Source organism: Poecilia reticulata, linkage group LG1 (genome assembly GCF_000633615.1).
Source record: "Poecilia reticulata strain Guanapo linkage group LG1, Guppy_female_1.0+MT, whole genome shotgun sequence".
Classification (NCBI taxonomy): domain Eukaryota; kingdom Metazoa; phylum Chordata; class Actinopteri; order Cyprinodontiformes; family Poeciliidae; genus Poecilia; species Poecilia reticulata.
Window position 1 is genome coordinate 1,307,823 of NC_024331.1, and position 21,079 is coordinate 1,328,901.

A 21,079-nucleotide genomic window follows, 5' to 3' on the forward strand; every position below is an offset into this window, starting at 1 on the left:
TCTGTGCTTCCGGGCCAAACAGCAGTTCAGATTACTCACCCTTCTTGGAGTCCTTAGACGGGGTACTGCAGAGTGCCCCTCCTGGGGACTCCCTTCTACTGGGGGACTTCAACGCTCACATGGGCAATGACAGGGGTGTGGTTTGGAGGAATGGTCCCCCCGATCTGAACTCCAGCGGTGTTATGTGTGTTCGTCACGGATTGTCCATAACGAACACCATGTTCAGTGTGGTTTAGAAAAAAAACTAACCTCAGTTAAGTAAAATAAAATTGTAATCAAAACTTTTGGAATTGTAATGATTTCTTTTTTAAAAAAACAAATCGTTTTGTTTAAAAAACTTTTTTAAATTAAATAACTAATTTTTGTCTTGTGAACTTAAAGTTATTTGCCAAACATAAACTTTTATTTGCACACATCAGAAATCTTTTGTTGCGATTTTAGGCCCTGATCAAGACGTCATGTGAGAATCACAAGCAAAACTTTGACTCCAACAAAAACGTAGAATATTAAGAAAAGATTTCTGACATGCAAAATAAGTTTGTTTTGCAAAAAACATGCACTTCATGAGACGAATGTGATTTAAATGTTTAAAAGTTTTTTTAAGCAAAACTCAGTAGGCTTTTCTCATGGTGACATTAACAATTCAATTTTTGCTTTTGTTTTTTTTCTTTTTTCTGCAGTTCCATGATAGTTTGATGCAGCTCTGCTTTCCTGAATGGACCATCTTCATCTCCACTGCAGCAAACAGGCAGCTCTTTTTTATATATTACAGTCACTAAAAGGTTGCATTGTGCCCTTGTTTATATTTTTAATAGTGTAATTCTGTAAAGACAAAATATGTAAATCAGAGCTAGACCACCAGCTGATTTACATATCTTGCTAAATTGCGGGTTTGAATATTGCAATACTTTCCTATAACAAAATAGACCTGCAGAAAGAAATTACTAATAAAATATCTTACATAGGCATAGTGTTATGCTCTATATGGAGATGTTTGTTATCTTTGATTGTATATCTCACATTTTTGTAATTTATTATTGTTTATTAAACACTGAAAGCTGAGTGGCTTTGTTAATATTCTGTCCTAGAATGCAGTTAGATGTGCCCTTTTTTTGTTGTTGAGCACCTGCCCCTTTAGTTTTCTCTGCACGGCCCTGGAACGAGGTAATTAGTCCAAGTTTGTCGTTTATTGAACGTTCAGAAACTACAGCGGCTGTGATGAGCCAATGCAAAAGTAAAAAAAGGTCAAACAACCTGAACAGGTGATCAACTCTAAACCACTCGCACCTTTTTACTCTCCGTCTCTGTCATTTAAGCACAGCCGTTGCCATGGCAACTTACTGCGCTCCACAAGCCGACTCGAGATTATGTTAAAGACATAACAACCAGTCCGTTACAATATTAGGTTTGCAGGCTTGMYATTTATTTTGCGATCATTAATAAGCCTCTCATGAACACAGCGGTGGTTGATTAGTTCATTTTAAACTCCTGCTCTGCTCGTTATTTTGATAATGGAACCGAAACGCACAGAATTGCGCAACACCTTGTTGAAACAATAATCACTGAAATTATTATTGTTGTTGGGTCATTAATTTGAGCACGTTATGTTTTTGTTGTTGTTCTTTAATAAAGTTATGAAAGTTTTGATAAGGAGCCAGAGGACGTGCTGCTCTCAGCCTCCTGGCGGCGTCCAGTTTGTCACCTAATGTCGAGATCGATTCAAAACCTTCCGCAATCGACGTGTTGCGCCGCTGCTCTTGCAAAGCACGAACAGTTCAGAAACAATATGAAATGAGAAAAAAAGCAATTTCTTAACTGATGAAGTCTTAAGATTGTTCTTGAAAAACTAATCAGTCACGGCTGATTAGTGGGTGAACTCAGGGCTGTACGGTGAACCCATTGATTTTTTACAGCAGACAGCCGCTCCCCTCGCTTGCAGGTACTGCGTATCCCCGCTAAATCTTTTAGGGGTACGCAGTACCCTGCCGTACCCCCTTACTTTCACCCCTGCTGTATAGCCCTTGGATCATAAAAAATATGGCACGTTGTTCCTATCTTATCGGCCACATCTTGTAATATTGAGTAGCTGCTTAAGGGGCTTATTCACCGAATATAAACAATGTACTAGTTGAAGTAGCACCACAAATTGTTTATTTTTAAAGGTATATTGGACAAGATTATTATCTTATTTGCGACAATCTGTAATTTTACAGAATATTTGAAAAGAATTATTTTTTGTTGTTTAGCTGTAGCTGTAATGATCAGCAATTGTGCTTTGCAGAGATGTTGGAAATGTGTTAATACATCTACTTTCTCCTTGGAATTAATAACGTCACAGTGACCTAAATTGATTTTTAATTGTCCATTTTTTTTCTGTAATTTATTATTTGTGTTAAATAACAATATTAATTTTAGGTCAACATATTGTTAATAAGGGATGAATTAGAAAGATTCTTGGTGACGAGGCAAATATTTGGTATTCAGTCAGTGGCAGGAAACATTTGATCAAGAGCTCTTTGTATCTTCTAGTTTCAGGAGCCACACAGTTCTGATATTACGATCTGTTTATTGTAGCACTTTCATGTAAATTGCATCCTCAGCGCATCATGTTAATTTTTTATGTTATTGCAACTATTAATATTTTAATATTAATAATTAATACTTTCCTGTCATTTTTAAAAAAATGGGCAACTTTAATGAACAGTTCAATTCTGACTGTATTTTTGTACTATTCTGAATTTTTCCAGACTTTTCAATGTGTAGGAGGGCTGCTGCCTGTTGAGCCGACAGGTTTCAGCTCTGCCCTCAGTGTTGCTGGAGTTTGGGAGAAAAACAAGCAACCAGCTCTATGAAAACAAACCCAAAAATGCTCAACTGACAGCCACAAACACAAACAAAACAGTAAGGGGACAAAAATGTGTTCTATAACTTTATTCCTCTGTTACAACAGTGTCAACAGTTTAAATGAGTATTGGTGCTTTTAAAAGCTGTGGGGCCTGATGTTAAAACCTGCAAGCTTTCAATGGTACCGTCTTGGAATCAAACATGCTCTTTCTGAAGTCATTTCCATAAATGAACAAACTGTTAGTTTTTGAATGTTGGGTGTAGAACGCAAAAGAACAGCTAATTCTCCGTCTGCAGGGATGCACAACATCTTGAAAACGATTTAAACAGTCAACCTACAAATCTTGAGAAAACGGTGTACATAAAGGAACTGCTTTGGCACACAGCAGGAATGGAGGAGAATAAAAAGCAAACAATAGATGGTCCATTTTAAAAACATGCACGTCAGTTACAGTAGCATCTGCTTTTCAGGAATCAGTCACAACTCCAGGCACTAATGCTTCTCTATCATGGCATTGCTGTTGTAGATAAAAGCTTCAGGTCTTTGGGAATAATCCTTTGTTCTCAGAGTCATTTTATTAATCAAACTTGAGTGTGGGATTTTGAGCATATAATCCCCTCTAAAACATTACTGTATGTGTTTGACTTACTGGGGTGATGAGTGCATTTCAAACAAATGGCAGGCCTGCTTGGGTTAGTTTCAGTAAATGCGTGTATGACAATGGAGTGGGAGAGCAGGTGGTGCCGTCCCTTCAGCCGGTACGTAAGATGATGTGAACTCCAGAGTCGGTAAAAACAGGCCCACTCATGTCTCCTACTTTGAGAGCGAAGGAAGCGTCTTCAAACGGCTTCTGCATTTGACCTGAATCATACAGAAGGTGCATTCAGCAAAGAATAGGATTTTTCACGTCATAAACAAAGTTAGAATCATTAAGTTATTGACAATTGCACTGTAAATCCTGTAGGTATTTCTTTTGGATGCCATTCAGGGTTTACCTCTTCCAAACACACCAAGGTCGCCACCATTTTTTGCTGAGCTGCAGTCGCTAAACTGGGAGGCTAAGCTTTCAAACTTCTCCTCTCCTGACTTGATCTGTTCGATGTACTCTGCATGGAAAAACAAAAACAACATAACAACTCAATTAACAATATCTTTGAAAATCCACTTGTTTAAAAATGAAATTTATATAACTATTTACATTTATTACATTTATATAAGTATTATATCACTCTGTGTACACACAGAGCGATATAATACTTCAAGTGCACATTTCTGTAAAAATGCTTACGGCTACTAAAAACCAAGTTTATTTTTTGACACAATTAGAATTATATTAAGTGCTTTAACGTTTCCTGGAAGATGGTTGCTCCTGGTTTGGGCTGCGAAAACTTCATGCTGGATCTCAAGCAACATAGATTATGAGCCTCTCATCTCCTCTTTCCCATGATGCTTAGGCTGTAACATGACTTTAACACGTTAAAAAAGAAAGTAAAGAATCTTTACTTTTGAAATCAATTACTGAAATATATCCATGACATCTCAACCTCCTGAGCTGCACCTATTAGCAGCTCATGCTTTACACAGCGGCATCCTGTTACAGCTCATCTGATCATCTCTACTTACTCTGAATGAGGTCCAAAGCCTCGTCTTTAGATCGTGTGATATTTTGTTCTCGCCAGGAAGATGGTCGACGTGACTGATTGTGTTTCACCAACAGATGAGAGCAGCGAACCTGCAAGAGGGAAAGAAAACACATGAACCCTACGCTCAAAGATCATTAATAATTCATCCAAAGGACCTAAGTCTGTCATGATAACAAATTTTGTAGATGATAAATTGTCCCAGAAATTATTGCAGTAAACAATAGCATTTGTTTTGGGACTATTTTCATCTATTATGCCATAGATAATTTCATAATAAAGCAAGTTTACGTTCTCAAAAATGAGTAAACTTTATCTTTGTTAACTCTTAACACTGGAACTGGAAGAGTAGACTCGGGTTGTAACACAGGCATATTCATCTTAACTAATAGTGATACGTTATATATATTATTTTTGGTAATGGTGTACAGTTCTTGTCATTAGTTGCCCTATGAAATTGATTAAATTGCAACAATCATTATTTCAGCTCAACCTTTTCTGGCTCTCCACGTCCGTCTCCTACTGGACGTTCCCACTGGCTGGCATTGGTGATGTGATTAAAGTAATACACTTTTCCTGCAAGAGCAAACATACAGACGTTCAAATTATGTTTGTTTGTGGAAAATAGACAACAGACACAAAACTCTGATTATGTCACATAATTTTGTCAATTTTTAACTGCTAATTAAGTGACAGTAGATCAGGCTGTGGCATGATTTGGAAACAAAACAAAAAGAAAGAAACACATAAATACAGTTTGCCAGTATCAGTGTTTAAAGCTCAAGCTCTCTGCACCATGTTGGTCCGAGCAGCATCAGCGCCATAACTGGTCAGTATGATAAGACCCCTGTAGGAAACATTTTTTTGACTCTGAAAGGAGAAAAACCCCAGTCAGACTAGACATAAATATGTGACTTTGCTGATTTAGATCAAAGTAGATGTGTTTCAGCATAACCACCTGGCAGTCATTTCCTCTACCAGTGTTCAGATTTCAGCTCTCTGCCTTATTGCAAGGAAAGGTTGTCATGGATACCTGTAAATAATGGGAACCAGCAGGAAATCAATCAGAACTATTTTGGTTTGCTCTGTGCTTTGATCATTTAAATTTCAGAAGATTGATCTTGCCCAAACAAGTTTCAAACCTTAAAATTTGAAACTAACAAATAATTTAAAATCTAAATCATAGAAATTAAAAGAAGTCTGGTTAAGTTTTTAGAACATGACAGACACATTTTAGCACTTTAACTACTATATATATTTTTTACACATCTTACAACTGATTTACATTAGGCACTTTGGCTTTATTTGTTACAAAACTCTTTAACAGCCTTATTAACATTTAAAATGGGTGAAGGAGAAGAAATAGAGAATAAATAATACATAATTTTAATAAAGGCAGTCAGAGAGCAAGGAAGAGAAAATAACCCAAGTAATTGTTATAGGTGTCAAGCTATACGAAATCGCATGTTTGTACAAAAAAACTGTTGCTTTAAATAATGTTTTTGAAACTATAAAAAAACATTAGTCAGTCTTGTGTACTTTGCTTCAACAATTCATAAAAATTCGAATTCAAATAAATTCTAATTCAAAAATACTTATTGATCCCTACGGTAAATTAAATGTTGTTGAAATAAAAGTATATTGCAACATGACATATTCACCATGACATATTCACCACGGTTAAGTACTATAACTACTAAGTAATGAATATCCCTTATTTTAAAGTAAACAGTGTAGCCACAGCTAACATTGCTTCATGAAGGTCAGTACTTAATTTGATTTAAGTGTTTGCTAAATAAGTTTGAAGTTCTGGGGTCATTTAGAAAAAGAAATAAAGACATTTACTCCTCCTTAACTCAGTTTGGCATTTGTTAAATCAGTTAAAACAAGATTCTCTTAAAAGGCTAGGCCAAGACAACCTTTTTTTTATTTGACTCTTATATACTTTTATGTTAATTAAAACTCTGGTTCTCGCGCTATTTTAACGCAAATCTCTACAACGGAGTGACGTCATGCGTGGCCCTGCAGCAGCAAACCTGAATGAATTAGCTCCTCGTGTAACGATACAATCATTAAAGTCGAACCCTATCTGGAAAAAATGCATTTATGGCTTCTTATTCTACATCACGTCTTTCACCCAATCATTCTGTAATAATAAGGTTTCCCTATTTTCTTTCTTTATTGTACCACGATGCACATGCAGCTAGCTAGCGAACCAAGCCTACTTCCAATACAATTAACTCTGGCTCATTTATCCTGTTTCAGATTGGGGTTCATTACCTGAACTACGACTCATTCTCTTCTCCCATCCGGACGGTAAATTTTCTTCGTCTCCCATATTTGTTGTAGTAGCAACGTTTTCAAATTTCAATTCACTGTTGCAGCGAAGCAAGGAAGGAGTTACAGCGCAGGACACGACAGTTAATAACTTGTTTTCGATACAAGTTGTTTTCAGTTCTTGTCCCGCCCTACGATGGCCTTCCTTCTCTCCCATTGGATTCCGTTTGTTGTGAATCAACATTCTACTTGATTTGATTGGTCTAGAAATTGAACCTGCTTTACGGCAAAGCGAACGAGAGCGTTGCAGAAAATACCAGTGAGGGAGAACAATTTTTTAACCTGCACTTTCAATGTATGTGAGGAGTGTACAAATTAGGTTATTTAATGTTTACTTAAGTAAATATCTTCGTGATTATATAGGCTGTTTATTCGTATGCTTACTTGTTTATACAGTAATAATTTAACGACGGTATTTTTTTAGCATGTTGGCTAACTCACACGGTTACTGTGTTGAATTTAGGGATTTACAGACGAAACTGCTTCATGTTTTGACCCATTGTTTAATCAAGTTCAGCTATGCCAAACGCTGGCCTAACTATGTTCCCCTTATTTTTTGTGACAGACGGCAAAAATGATCGAGGTGGTTTGCAACGATCGTCTTGGAAAGAAAGTCCGAGTCAAATGCAAGTATCCTTGTGACGGTGTGTGAAAAGCAGTGGGTTGATAAGAAAAAAACAACAAAACAAACAAACAAAAAAACAAGTTATTATTCAGTTTTTTAGTGAAACCTATTTAGATTATGATTTCAAAGTTAATCCGTTTTCCTTACATAGTTTTTTCTCAATATTTTGGTTTTATGAAGGCCAAATATTTCTGTAGTGTCATCAAAGGAGTCAAGCTTTTAAGAGAAGTGCATCATCAAATTAACCCAGTGGGGTCCAATTTGATCATTTCAGTAATAAATTGCAGTAAAATTCGGTTCCTAGTCCTAATAGTTAATTTTATATCAAAAGAAACCCAACCGATTGTGTTGAGTATCTAATTTTGCAATAATCAATCGTCCTGAACAAACTTGGTAATAGTGGAAAAGAATAGCTGTTTTTTATTAAGAAGAAAACTGCAGCTTAGAAAGCAACCATCTGTCAGAGAGCACAGAGCCGCCTTATTTAGGAGAAGAATGCAGTTAAACGTAGATATGCTGAACCAACAGCACTAAAATTGAATAAAAAAAGTAGATTTTAATTCTGCTTAAACTTCATTTGTACTTATAGAGAGCCAATGTTAGAAACAGAAAATACTGAGATTCAGCAGGACAAACATAAACCCACTATATGAATGTGAAGTTTAAAAAATGAGCCTTATTTAAATCATCGATCTTTTGTTTTCTTTCAAGATCATCAATTCCTAATGTTAATGTTTGTTGGACGATTGAAGATAGTCTAACCAGGATTTCAGCCTCTGTAGATGACATTTTTGTTGTCTCACAGAAGCAGTAGTTGTTTTTGTGCTCCTTAACATCCATGTTCAGCTCAGAGGATACCATCGGAGATCTGAAGAAGCTCATCGCAGCTCAGACAGGAACACGATATGACAAGATCGTTTTGAAAAAATGGTACACTGCTCATTTGAAATACTCCCACATTCACTGCTGTTCGTATCCTTACATTTATTTCTGTTTGTTTTAAAGGTATACCATATTCAAGGACCATGTGACTCTAGGAGACTGTATCCTTTAAGCGCTCCTCTTGCACTGTCTATAGCTGATCAATGAGACTGCACCAGGTTACTGATGATCACGAAGGAATGTTTCTGTTTTTTGGTTTGCTGTGTTTCCTGTTGGCTTCAGCTTGTTTTGACTGGATTTTGTGCCAAGGAGCAAAAATGGGTTGAGCTGAAAAACTATTTTGCAGAGTTATGACAGACAGATTGAATCTGAGGGACAAACGGGACTTGCTAAGGACTTGCCAGATGCTAATATCTTGTTGACAGAAAACGCAGCAGGTCTTCAGGAGGGTGGTTGTTTGTAGGACCTGTCAGGTCCGTTTTCCGGGGGGCTTTACATCATTAAAACGTAGAAAAGAAATAAAAAGAAATTAAAACCATTAAAGACATAAAAACATGGAAGACATCAAAACCCGTACTCTAACCCTAATTTAGCCATAAGCAACTCTAAACAGGTGGGTTTTAAGTTGAGATTTAAAGGCACCCAGTGTTTCAGCTGTTTTACAGTTTTCTGGAAGTTTGTTCCAAATTTGTGGTGCATAGAAACTGAATGCTGCTTCTCCTCGTTTGGTTCTGGTTCTGGGGATGCAGAGCAGAACCAGAACCAGACGATCTGAGGGGTCTAGACGGTTGGTACAGCAATAACAGATCTTTAATGTATTGTGGTGCTAAACCGTTCAGTGATTTATAAACTAACAACAGTATTTTAAAGTCTATTCTCTGAGCTACAGGGAGCCAGTGTAGGGACTTTAAAACTGGTGTTATGTGCTCTATGAGAACGCGAGCAGCAGCTTCTGGGATCAGCTGCAGCTGTTTGATTGATTTATTAGTCAGACCTGTGAAGACGCTGTTGCAGTAATCAATGTGGCTAAAGATAAACGCATGGATGAGTTTCTCTAGATCGCACTGAGACATCAGCGCGATTTAGAGATGAATCCTAGAGATGTTCTTCAGGTGATAGAAGACCGACTTTGTGTCTGTCTTATTGTGGCTCTGAAGGTTCAGGTCAGTCCATCACTACTCCCAGGTTTCAGGCTGATTGCTGGTTTTTAGTTGTAGTAACTGAAGCTGTGCGTTGATTCGTTTATCGTTTATGATTATCGTTTATCGCGACAGGCCTAGATGACTTTTAACATCTTAGGCATGCTTGATTAAAACCATGCTGCAAGAATAACCCCAATTTCCTTCACAGGGATGTAAAAAAAAACGTATAAACTGCCTTATATCCAATGGCAGATCAGTTTTGAGGGCCACTAGCTCTTTGCTTTTCAGGTTCATTTGAATTGCATTTTTCCCCTTATTAAGTAAAACAAGCTGTGAAAACTACACCTTGTCTGTAATCAGGTTGTTTCATTTGAACCTGTTTGATAATATGAAACCTGCTTTGGCCAAAATAGAAGAAATCAATGCAGCATTTTGTTTGTTGATGGTTATTTTATACTTGTGCCAATAAAGTCAGACTGTTGTACTTAACTGCTGCTCCTGCAGATGAAATCCACGATGGAATGAACCTGGAGTTGTACTACCAGTAGATCAGGAGGACCACAAGTCAGAGATGCTCAAACACAACTTCATACACACACAGCTGTGTGCAGCTGAAAGGGGGCGCCATCCACCGGACAAAAACACACTGCTGTCATACAAGTCTCAGCATAATGGGAAAGCTATGTTCTGGTCAAAATCAGTTTCTTTTGATATTCTGTAAATAAATGCAGCGTGTTCACAAGAAAAGTTGCTGGTGATTGTTGCAGTTTTGAAAAATGAATTTATCTTTAGACTTAACCATTTGGATGATTGTTTTGTGATGCACTGTTTGGTTTTGATGTTAGCAATCTCTGCGTTAAACTTTTGAAAAAACACGACAAATTGATACGTGATCTAGTAGTTTTAAAGTGAGACCAAAAAAAGGATGGATCTGTGGAAATGTAATCAGTGTTTCTCTACATTTTTCTGCACGTCATTTAGTTTCTCTTCTCCATCAATCCATTATCTAAAAGTTTTAAATTATCAAACGGGTATAATTCTGGTTCTTATCTAGATGTCTTTTGTTTTCTATATAAAGAAGTATGTTTTTTCCAAAACATTGGTCATTCTGTTTTTTTTTTTTTATGTTAATCTTCTGAGTAAAACGCTCGCTCTTTTAAAAAGTCAGTTTCAGTGACTTATTTTTGTTTAAAAGTATCTAATTTGTCAAGTTCAGGCCTTCAACCAGGTGCTGTAGGTCTGAACTGGCTCTGAGTCCAAACAACTGACAGGCCGACCTACATTTGTGGTTACACATCGTTAGTGTTCTATATTTTTCTATAATTAAAAAGTTTATAAAACCTTCAGTAAATAACCTCTAAGCAGTTCCATTGTAGTGTAGTTCCTCTCAGAGGCTCTACTCCGAGTCCTTCTTGGATATCTGAGCTTCTCACCCTATCTCTACGGGAAAAAATTCATTTCAGCCTCTTATATCTGTGCCCTCTTTCTTTTGACCCAAAGCTCATGACCATAAAGGAAGATGGGAATTAGATTGACTGTCAAATCAAGAGCTTTGCTTTATGGTTCAGCTCTCTCTTCACCACAACAGACCAGCACATCAGCTGCTTCACTGCAGACGCTGCATCAATCTGCATGTCGATCTCCAGCTCCATTTTTCCCTCATTCCTAAACAAGATCCTGAAATACTTAAACTCCTCCACTTGGGGCAGGACATCCTGCCCGACACGGAGAAGGCACGCTATTCCTTTCTGCCTTATTTATTTATGCAATTATTTATATAGCTATGATTTTATATTTTATTTATTGTAATGATAAAAGAAAGAACCTTGAATATATGCATGTCATTCAACACATTCTCTTTGTTTTGGTTTTCTCTCTCACACACACACACACACACACACACACACACACACACACACACACACACACACACACACACACACACACACAAATAATACACATGCACAGTAAAATATAGGCAATGTTGGCTAACTAACTTTGAAATAGGCTAATATATTGATTTGTAACAATAACAGTGTCACAGTACTCGTGATTGGCACACCCACCCATATTTATAAGGTAAACAATAAAGATACTTGTATGTAAGAGTTATTATGTAAAATATTATTAATCAGGGGTGACAGTTAGGATTCAGTGTGTTTGGTTCTCACAAAAATGTGTTCCTGACAGTCACAGTTGGTAAGAAACAAAGATTCCCATTAATGCCATAGGAAATAAATGCAGGTCACTTTAGACCCACTTACAAAAGAACGGGGTAGTAATTTAAAAATGTTATTTCTTAAAATGTATAAAAGGTACATTAAAATTTTAATTGCATGAAATTAGCAAGATGTTTTTCTTTTAATGTTTTACTTACTCTGAAGAGACAGGAAAGTGGGTAATGAGAGGAAGGGGTAAGACATGCAGCAAAGATCACCAGGCCAGGAATCGAACCTGTGACAGCTGTGTTGTGCTTAACCCCTGGCCACCGCAGCACCCCACAGTTACATGTTTTTTGAGGAATACCTGGAATATAAAATTATGAAAACTTTTAATTACAAAGATATTGCAAAAAAAAAAATGACTTCACCAGGTCAGAAAAAATTTTAAAGGGTTAAGAGGATCCTCCTGACCCACAGTACGAAATAGGTCAAGGAGATGGTTTAGAGACAGTTTCTAAATGTGACTGATGTGTGTCTAACTTCTGGAAAAATACTTAAATGTATTTGTTTATGAGTATTCTCATAAGTAAAATCTCAGATTTTTACATCTATGAGTTGGAAAACAGGACAAATACAAAACTTACATTTATTGACTTACATTTAAACTAAAACAAACAAGAACCTGACAGGTTGTTTGACATCAGCATGTGATGAAACCTCTATGTTCTCATCAATGATGTCATAACAGTTCAAAGAGATACAAGAATACAAGAATTCTCAGTTTGCTTCTCAACTTGGTTGGAGGTAGATCGATTCCAGAGAGACGACTTCAAACTGACTTTACAAACCATTTTAACTGTTCACCAAGTCAAGAGGATTTTTGCTTTTGGTTGGGACCTTGGATTTCTTGTTACGAAGGGAGTTGAAAAGTTGTTAGGAAATAACATGAGATGCAAAGACGTTTTAGTAGAGAGCTCTGAGGATGAGAGATCAAAATACTTTGATTTTGACATTGAACCCTGAAGGCCAAAAGGACATGGAAGATTCATCTAAGGATGAAAAAGTTACCGTCAAAATCACAACTATGGATTTAACAGTAAAAGCATCAGAAGACTTTGTTGTTTTTGAAAGTGTTAATGTTTGTGATTGTATGGCTCTGCCTTCACTACGCCTCTTCCCTCCATTACTGGTTCTGGGTTGATGACCGTGCTGCAGAGTTTAAACACTGGGGTCACAATGAACCAAAAGAAAACTGACACCAATGGAGCCATGGAGAAAGAAACGGACCATCTGTAAATAACCACAAATTAAGCTCCTTATTTGTTGTATCCCCTATTTAGCACTTATTACCTTTATTTCATTTTATTTTGTATGATATATGGTTGACTTCGGTTTTTGATTTGATGCCTTTATTTTCTTCTGCTGTTTACATGATAGAACTGTAGCTTAATGACAGAAAAAATGGAATACGAGTTGAAACCACTTTGTTAAAATATATATTAGCAGTCCCTGTGACTTAGTTTGTGAGTGATGGTAACCTTCATCAAGTGAACATTTCACATCTTGTCTAGTATTGCTTTGCTCATTGAAAAACTTTTTTTGACAATTTGAAATATTTAAAATGTTTCTTTCCTTTTTCTTGTGTAGTATAGATGCTTGCTGTAATCTCTGATATATTTGTGATTAGTGTACATTTGACTAATAGCTTTAAATGTTTAATTGGAATGTTTTATATATTTTTTAATCATGCAAATGACACTTTTTGTTTCTTCTATAAGTGAATTCAGTCTATAATTAGTCATCATTATGCTGTGTTCTTGTGTTACTTCATCTTATGGTTTTCCAGATATGAAGCTGAATATATTCACACCCCAGTCCACACTGATCACATGTGACGTTTTGAACAGCAATAACTGTCTGCAAAATTTGACTGTCACCTTTTTTCTTTCCGTCACAAATTCTGAGCCCTGGACTTAAAACCACAAATACTCTGGCAATCAGATCCATCTTTGACGTGCGAAGAGTTAATTTATCTTTATCAATCATCGCAGCTGAACAGAGTTTAGTTTCATGCAGGTACCTTGTTTGCCACAATCCTTGTAGGATACAAAACAAATCAGTGGAAGAGGCTCTGGTCAACTATGAAACTAAAAGCATGACTCTAAATGCAAAGTTCTAGTGGGTTCAAACTCCAGTATCTTTATAATTATTTACTTGGTACTGACATACTGTAATGATCACATTGAAGCTTTTAAATGCAATAGCAACAATGTGGAAAAACTGCAAAGAAAATTAAACTTTTACAAGATACTGTAAAGACCTATTTTTGAAACTTTTAATTGACCTCAGATCAAATTTATAAATCTCCTATTACATAAATTATATCTCAATAAATATTCAAGTGAAATTGTTTGCCAAAACACTGTAGAAAAGTTTGCTCAAAATCTGTAATAAATTAATGAGACGGATGAGACCAACTGAATAAAAATGTTTATTCACATCACTGGACACCCGAGCAGCAGAACCACATTTCCTTTCACACACACAGCTTTACACTCATGCATTTGGTTTAATACAGTTGCTCACAATAAACCTTTGACATTCAGAGCAGGTTGACACATCTCAGCAGTAATCAGAGTAATCCTCCTCCACATAGTTGGATGGAAACAACCCCACCTGGAAGTAGAAGCAAAAACAAGTAAGACAAGACGGTCTCTCAATATTTGAACGTTTTGTCGTCGTGTAGATGATGTCGTGCTAATCTCACCCGGCCGTAGACTTCTCCCTTCCACCAGCCTGTGTGTCCCTTCTTGAGGATCTTGATGGTGTCCCCCTCTCGCAGGGACAGCTCGGTGCGGTCCCGGGCCGAGAAGTCGTATCTGGCCCTCGCCAAGCCGAAGCTGCTTATGCTGCCGCCTGTGAGACAGAGCCCACATTGCAGCATGAAGAGGCTTAAAATAAGGTTAGTTTTAAAACACCTGTGTGAGTCTCATGTCTGTTATGCTCTACATCAGAGGTGTCCAAAGTGGGTCCTCAAGGGCCGGCATCCTGCATGTTTTAGTTCTCTCCCTAGTGATAGTAACAACCTCCTCAGCAAGGCAATGTTCTCCTTAGGCCTCTAATGAGCCATCATTTGATGCAGGTGTGTAGAACCAGGGAGAAGTAAAACATGCAGGATGCCGGGCCTCCAGGACCGACTCTGGACACCCCTGCTCTACATGAAGCTGCAGCCATGACATCATTAGCCAGAACAGAGCCAGACGTCAAATGAGTTGAATATCATCAGAATCTTCATTTATTTGACGAATTCAATTAAAAATGGTGAAACTCATGAATAGATTAACTTTTCAGTATGATTGTTTTAATTAAGGAAATTAGGATATTACATAAGGCCAATACAAACAATAGTTTTTCTAATACAGACATTAATGGGCTACACAACCATGAAAAAAACAACAACTAAGATCTCAGTAAAATAAAATCCGAATCCACTTGAAATAATAATAATAATAATAATAATAATAATAATAAAATGTTGAAAATACATATAAATACACAAGCTGTAAAACATCCATTTTCAAAATGCACAACCATTTGCGGTTTTGGGTCAGATTTAATCCTGCTGACCTGAGAAAACAGACAAAAACCACATAAAGGTTTCAGCTGCTAAAAATTATATTTCATATTAAATCATGAAGAAAACATATTCCATTGACAAAAACACAGAAACAACCTCCTACTTATGTTTTTTTTTGTAGTCACTGAAATCAGCTTGCGAGGTGGGCAACCTTAACATTCTGCCTGAGTTTTGTCTTTTTTGTCTCAGACATTATTGTGTCTTGTCCTTCACCCATATGAATAATGACTGCTGTTGTCCCGGAGACCGTCGCTGACACACTCTGCAAGCACGAAAAACACAAAATGCTGCTGCTAAAGAACACGGCTGTCCATGAAGTGCTGTGTCCATTAAGGGAAAGTTGGTGGTAGAGTAAACACAGCCTAATTAAGGATTTTATTAAGCATCATTGCTGGTATTCTGTATTTTTTATTAGTCTCAGGTCATTTCTAATTTTCATACAAGCAAAATCTGGAGTTTTCATTTAGCAATGCTAACAGAAATAGAAACGTATGCATGAAACATATAGCTTTGTGTATAAAGGCTCCATATAATGTATTCATGTACCTTTAATAAATACTGGAAATTCACTAAAATGTCTCATGTCACTTAATTCCTCATCGAATTAGCATAACAGAGCAACCATAACTAGCCCCTTAGCCACTAGCGGAACAAGTCAGCGTATGTCTTGATTTTTACCCAGGAAGCATTTCGGCTAAACCGTTAGTGAAACAGCCATTGGGGCTGACTAGTATATATAGTCCATGGGCCAGACCATTTTTTTGTCTATTTCAGGGTGGCAAAGTCTATCAATGTTTTTTGAAAAGATACATGTCTCTAGTTAATATTTTGGTATGATAGCCCTTCCAAAATGGTAGCTGAGTCATAGTTATCTCATGAAGTAAACAACCCCTTTGGAAAAATTCTGTTGAGACTGGTGTATCTCTGGTTTAGGGTCATGGTATGGGCATTTGTCAAAGGTCTATAATGCAATATTTGGTATCATCTTAAAGGGGACACTCTTGGCTTTCATTTAAGCCATGTTTTGAGTTTCTCTGACCAACACAGAGGTCATTAGAGGTCGTTAAACCAAAATTATTACACATTTTTCCACACCTTTTGACCAAACTATATATTTCTTTCATCCCAGTGGTATCCAGGGACATCAGGGACACAAGAGTTAATGACTAAAATACTCAACAGACTCTAAGGAATCAGAAAATGTATGATATACCTACACTGTCTGTCTATGGGAGGCGATTATAAGCTGTAATTTGAAGTTACAGACTTGCTGAAAACACTGACTATATTTTGAAGAACTGTTCTCAGAAACTCTACCTTTTAAGAAGACTTGGTGATCTTGGGGTGAATTTGGAAAAAAAAAATCATTTTATTTATCACAAAAGAAGGGTTCGGTGAATGCGCATATGAATCTGATGGGTTTGGTACCTCAAAAAAGGTTAAGAACCACTGGCCTAAGGTTATCGTCTGTTGGCAGAAATGTAATATAATAATCTGAATTATGCTGTCAATAGTAAGCTAAGCAGCCCACCCAGCCCCCCCTATTGGTCCGCGCCTGGACTCAGCTATCCTGACTGATACTTTAAGATTCTCACAGGAAGGCTTCTGTACCTGAGGTTGTGTGTGGTGTGTTGTTAGATGAGTTGCTTTGCTCTGGCTGTTTAAAAGGGATACGCAGCGTTGTGTCCACATCCTTAAAGTACTCCTTCAGAGAATTCTTCTGGTAGAACTCAATCATTTCCTGATGAAGATAGAAAAAAAGAAAAGGGCTGATGAGAAAACAGAGTGGCAACAAAAAAGGGAAACTTTGTCAATCAGAAATCCCTGACATAAGAATGGCTCTTCTACTTCAAACTTACAATTAAACCTCTGAATGCCTTCTTGTCGTTGATGCGGTAGAGGCCCTCACAGGAGGTGATCTTGATGTGTCTGATGTCCATGTTGAACCTTGAGAGCACCCAGATGGATTATTAGTTTCATTTTAAAAACAGACCATCATTTTCACAAATAAAACAAAGACAAATATGAGACAATGAGACAGTTCTTTGGTTAAATTACTGACAGATTACCAGCAACAAGCAGAAAGTCCATTGTAATTCACTCTGAATCCACTTCTGCAAACTGGAGCTGCCTTTGTCATTTCCAGTCAGAACAAGAAGAAATCCTTTCTTTTTTAAAGGTGTATTCGATTAAGAATACACCTTTAAGTAAACTACATGTGAAACAGTTTGAACATGTAGTTTACTTTGTTTTTAACCACAATTAGCAAGATGAAGCTACAACAATTACTTGAAGATAACCTAGAATAACACTTAAAGCAGGAAAAAAAAAAATCACAATTTTCCTTCCATTAACATAAAAATATTACTGCATGTCTCTAGATCAGGAGGAGTCAGTGGAGCTGTTTCAGTTACGGACCAGAATGACCTTTGACCTCTTCCTGATTCAGGGTCTCAACTGGAATGAGACCCTGAATGAAAACCAGAACATGCTGGAGGGATTTTTTTGTTTCTTGTCTGGCTACCAGAATGACCTTAAAAAGAATTGTGTGACTTGGGTGAATCATTTTGGGCATCTCTTTTCACAAGCTAATCACAAGACTTTGCTAGAATTTTGGCCCATTCTTCCTGTCAGTTATGTTTGTAGGCTGCCTCGCTCACAGCTCTCAGCCCTGCCCACAAATTTGTTAAATGGGATAAGTGGTCCTGAGCCTGAAAAGCTTAGGTTGATATAAAACAGTGGTTCTTAACCTGGGTTCGATCGAACCCCAGGGTTCGGTGAGTCGGTCTCAGGGGTTCGGCGGAGCCTCTGCCACGGAGGTAAAGACACACTTGTGTAAAGTCGTGATGACGCCCCGCTTTGCCATCACTTGCTGCAGAGGATCACGTTACATTGATTAGCCAATCAGTGCTGCGGAGGAGCTCTGATTGAAAGAGCTCCACTCTCAGCATGAATTTGAACTTGTGTCTTTAATTACTTCAGCAAAGCTCACAGTTTTTACCAAATTCTGTAGCTTTCAGTGTACTTCTAAATCTGCTCCTTAGTCGCATCCTTTTGGGCCTGCTAGTGGCGTGGGGGTGGTAACACAACTAATATAATTACATTACTAAATCAGAATACCGCAAAGTCTTTATTATTTATTATTAATTTTTAATTCTCTTAAGAATGTAGAGCTAATTAAATGATCTAAACACCTAAAGACCTTAAAGTGGTTCCAGTTTCTCTCGATGGTCAACTTGTTGGAACTGTGGCAAATGTTAAATACCTTGGGTCGTTCCTGGACAGTCAGCTCACCTTTGCTGAAAACACTGACTATATTTTGAAGAACTGTTCTCAGAGACTCTACCTTTTAAGAGGACTTGGTGATCTTGGGGTGACCCAACTAGACTCAAAGTGGGTAACCCATATGTCTTGAATTTGGGGGGAAAAAAATCATATTTTATTTATCACTACAGAAGGGTTCAGTGAATGACAATATGAAACTGCTGGGTTCGGTACCTCAAAAAAGGCTAAGAACCACTGTTATAAAGCCTTAGTTTTACTCCTCACATAGTGTTTTGCAGGTGAAAACCATCATATTTGGTCTCATCTGAACAGAGCTGTGTTCCCTGCATGGCTTGTGACTTTCTCTCATAATCACCTTTTCCACTTGCATGAAGACCATCCCTGAACTTTGCATTGTCTATCCCATGAAATTATCTAAAAATAAAATATCTATAAACATATTTGTTCAAGGGATATTAAAGCAGACATTATCATTAAATTAATTAAACGTGAGATCATTTTTAACAAGACAAACAGAAAAAGCATAATTTTTATCCAAATTAAGATTTTGCTAACAATGCACAGTCTTTTCACTGTTGCTATAACAAAACTAATATTTCATTAACAGAGAAACATCACAGCTAAAGGCTTCTTACTTGATGCTGATTGCAAACTCTCCTCCATCCTTTTGCCTCACAAGGAACGTTCCATCAGATCGTGATATTAACAGGTTCTTGGCAGCAATGCGGTCCATGTTTCCAGCAAACCTTTAATCAATGTGAGATAACAAAAACATAAGCTGGGAAACAAAACCAAAGTACAGTTCATGAGTATATGAAAAATAAGTGCTCTGAATAATAATGATAATAATAAATAGTTCAACCAAGAAAATATCAGAAGAACCAAAAAAAACAAATTAAATTTAGTTACAGCAAAACAAAATCTAAGTTCAATAGTAAAAAGGGTTAAGGGTCAAAGACTCTTCATAATTGTTTAAGTGAGAAGTTCTGGAGCTTGGCAGAGTAAACATATTGCCCCATTTCTCCTCTGTAAAGTATCAGTTATTAGATGAAGTCTTCAAATCAGCTCTAAAGCCACAGGTGGTCAGTGAAGAAATATGAGGTTGAAGTAATGTGCCTCCATCTCTGTGGGCTTCCTTAAATTCTGTCAAACCTTTGCACATTTGCAGCATATGTCTTTGGGAGGCAAATTGCAGTTATCGAATGCGGATAAAACAAAGGAACATACTATTCACTTATTTTTTAGTTAGCATCATCAGTATAAAGTCACATTTTGGGCCAAAATCTGAGATTAAAGTCAGAATTATTTAACTTTTTTCAGTGGTCCTAATCCTCTTCCGTACATACAGACTCTGCTAGGTGATGGTATAATATCTTTTATGAAAAAAAAAAGTCAAGGAAATTGCAGTCCAGACGGGATTTCATTTTGTGTGCTTTAACAATACTGACGGCTAGGTGGCAGCAGTAGAAGATTCTGGCTTTTTGCAAAGTGATGTTTGCTTCACACATATCTTTTTTTTTTTCAAAAGTTTAATCACAATCTTGATCATTTGTTGTAGCATATTACTTATAGTGAGACAACAATCTCTGTACACTGGAGTTACATTTTGCACGGCAGAAACCGTACTGAGCTGTATCGCCCCATCAGTGTTGCACAACAGTATCTTGGAAGCACAACTTTACAAACACCAGCATATTCTCCTCAGTATGCGCTTCTGTTTTATGGCTATCAATAGTGTTTCTTTCTCTGTGTCAGGATTGTGGTGTTTCCCAGTCAGGTCTGCTAAGAACTGAATTGCATACGATACGAGACTAGTTGTGGTTGGTGAGTCAGTCACTTTGCTCAGTTCCTGTTCATACTCACCAGAGGAAGTCAGACAGCTCTGGGGTTGGCCTCTGGAAAAGAACCAGATCACACAGAGGTTATATGTAAGCCCGTGGTCATGGCTGTAATAATCCCTCACTTCCTAATACTGTGAATGTTTGCTTTTGTGCTACAAATGGTGGAAACTAGTTCAAAACACAACAAACTGAAGCTTGTATTTTGTTAGGCCAGCTTGTGCTGCCTGCTGTACTTACAGAGATGTAGGGCTGAACCTTCTGGCACGGGAACCATCCCACTTGACCAGCTGTCAGATTTCTTCCCTGAGAATCACAGTCACATGACCAGATTACAGCACAGATACACTGTATACCAGTGGTCCCCAAACTACAGCCCGCGGGCCGGATCCGGCCCGCCTCCACATTTGGTCCGGCCCCCTGAACAATACCAGACAGCATTTAGATGCTGTCTGGTATTGAAGAACGATTCACTTTTTAGCAGAAAGTGAATCGTTGGAAGTCTGGTAACTTCAGCGCCAACATTGAGCCCACAATCGTCAAAATGAGTAAGAAACAGATCAGATGTCTTTGGAAAGTTTCTTTGAAAGGTGAAAAGGCCCAGAGAAGAAACAGGAGAATGGATTTATCCCGGACCGGTAGGTGAGTCCCACATTACAAGCCCGCTCTGCGTAACATGCGGCGAC

General features: G+C 37.5%; 3 protein-coding genes and 1 long non-coding RNA gene across 5 annotated transcripts in view; 2 read left to right on the forward strand and 2 right to left on the reverse strand.

Annotated features, from left to right (window-relative positions):
* Positions 1 to 2,916: 2,916 nt before the first annotated feature.
* On the reverse strand, positions 2,917 to 7,021 carry pin1 (peptidylprolyl cis/trans isomerase, NIMA-interacting 1). The gene is made up of 5 exons (XM_008404698.2): positions 6,766 to 7,021; positions 4,979 to 5,061; positions 4,469 to 4,577; positions 3,841 to 3,951; positions 2,917 to 3,706 (listed from the first exon to the last, which is right to left on the reverse strand). Exons 1-5 carry the CDS (start codon positions 7,004 to 7,006, stop codon positions 3,597 to 3,599), a joined length of 654 nt encoding a protein of 217 aa, XP_008402920.1. The 5' UTR covers positions 7,007 to 7,021; the 3' UTR covers positions 2,917 to 3,596.
* Positions 7,022 to 7,038: 17 nt separating this feature from the next.
* ubl5 (ubiquitin like 5) lies at positions 7,039 to 10,832 on the forward strand. Of its 2 annotated transcripts, none has more exons than XM_008404684.2 (5): positions 7,039 to 7,117; positions 7,388 to 7,452; positions 8,294 to 8,377; positions 8,453 to 8,490; positions 9,976 to 10,832. In XM_008404684.2, exons 2-5 carry the CDS (start codon positions 7,397 to 7,399, stop codon positions 10,017 to 10,019), a joined length of 222 nt encoding a protein of 73 aa, XP_008402906.1. In that variant the 5' UTR covers positions 7,039 to 7,117; positions 7,388 to 7,396; the 3' UTR covers positions 10,020 to 10,832. The 2 variants fall into 2 exon arrangements, with proteins under 2 accessions (XP_008402906.1, XP_017163141.1); XM_017307652.1 differs by having other exon boundaries at positions 7,050 to 7,081.
* A 3,279-nt stretch (positions 10,833 to 14,111) lies between these two features.
* The window catches only part of vav1 (vav guanine nucleotide exchange factor 1), a 29,312-nt gene continuing 22,344 nt past the window's right edge, over positions 14,112 to 21,079 (reverse strand). Inside the window, exons 23-29 of the mRNA XM_008404671.2 lie at positions 20,634 to 20,699; positions 20,419 to 20,450; positions 19,191 to 19,301; positions 17,130 to 17,217; positions 16,882 to 17,011; positions 14,401 to 14,549; positions 14,112 to 14,309 (exon numbers count right to left, since the gene is read on the reverse strand). Of these exons, the coding sequence (XP_008402893.1) occupies positions 14,256 to 14,309; positions 14,401 to 14,549; positions 16,882 to 17,011; positions 17,130 to 17,217; positions 19,191 to 19,301; positions 20,419 to 20,450; positions 20,634 to 20,699 (630 nt within the window). The 3' untranslated portion in view covers positions 14,112 to 14,255. The remainder of the gene's footprint in view (positions 14,310 to 14,400; positions 14,550 to 16,881; positions 17,012 to 17,129; positions 17,218 to 19,190; positions 19,302 to 20,418; positions 20,451 to 20,633; positions 20,700 to 21,079) is intronic.
* On the forward strand, positions 14,508 to 16,097 carry LOC108166683 (uncharacterized). The gene is made up of 2 exons (XR_001777038.1): positions 14,508 to 14,595; positions 15,460 to 16,097. It is a non-coding gene; the product is annotated as an uncharacterized LOC108166683 (long non-coding RNA).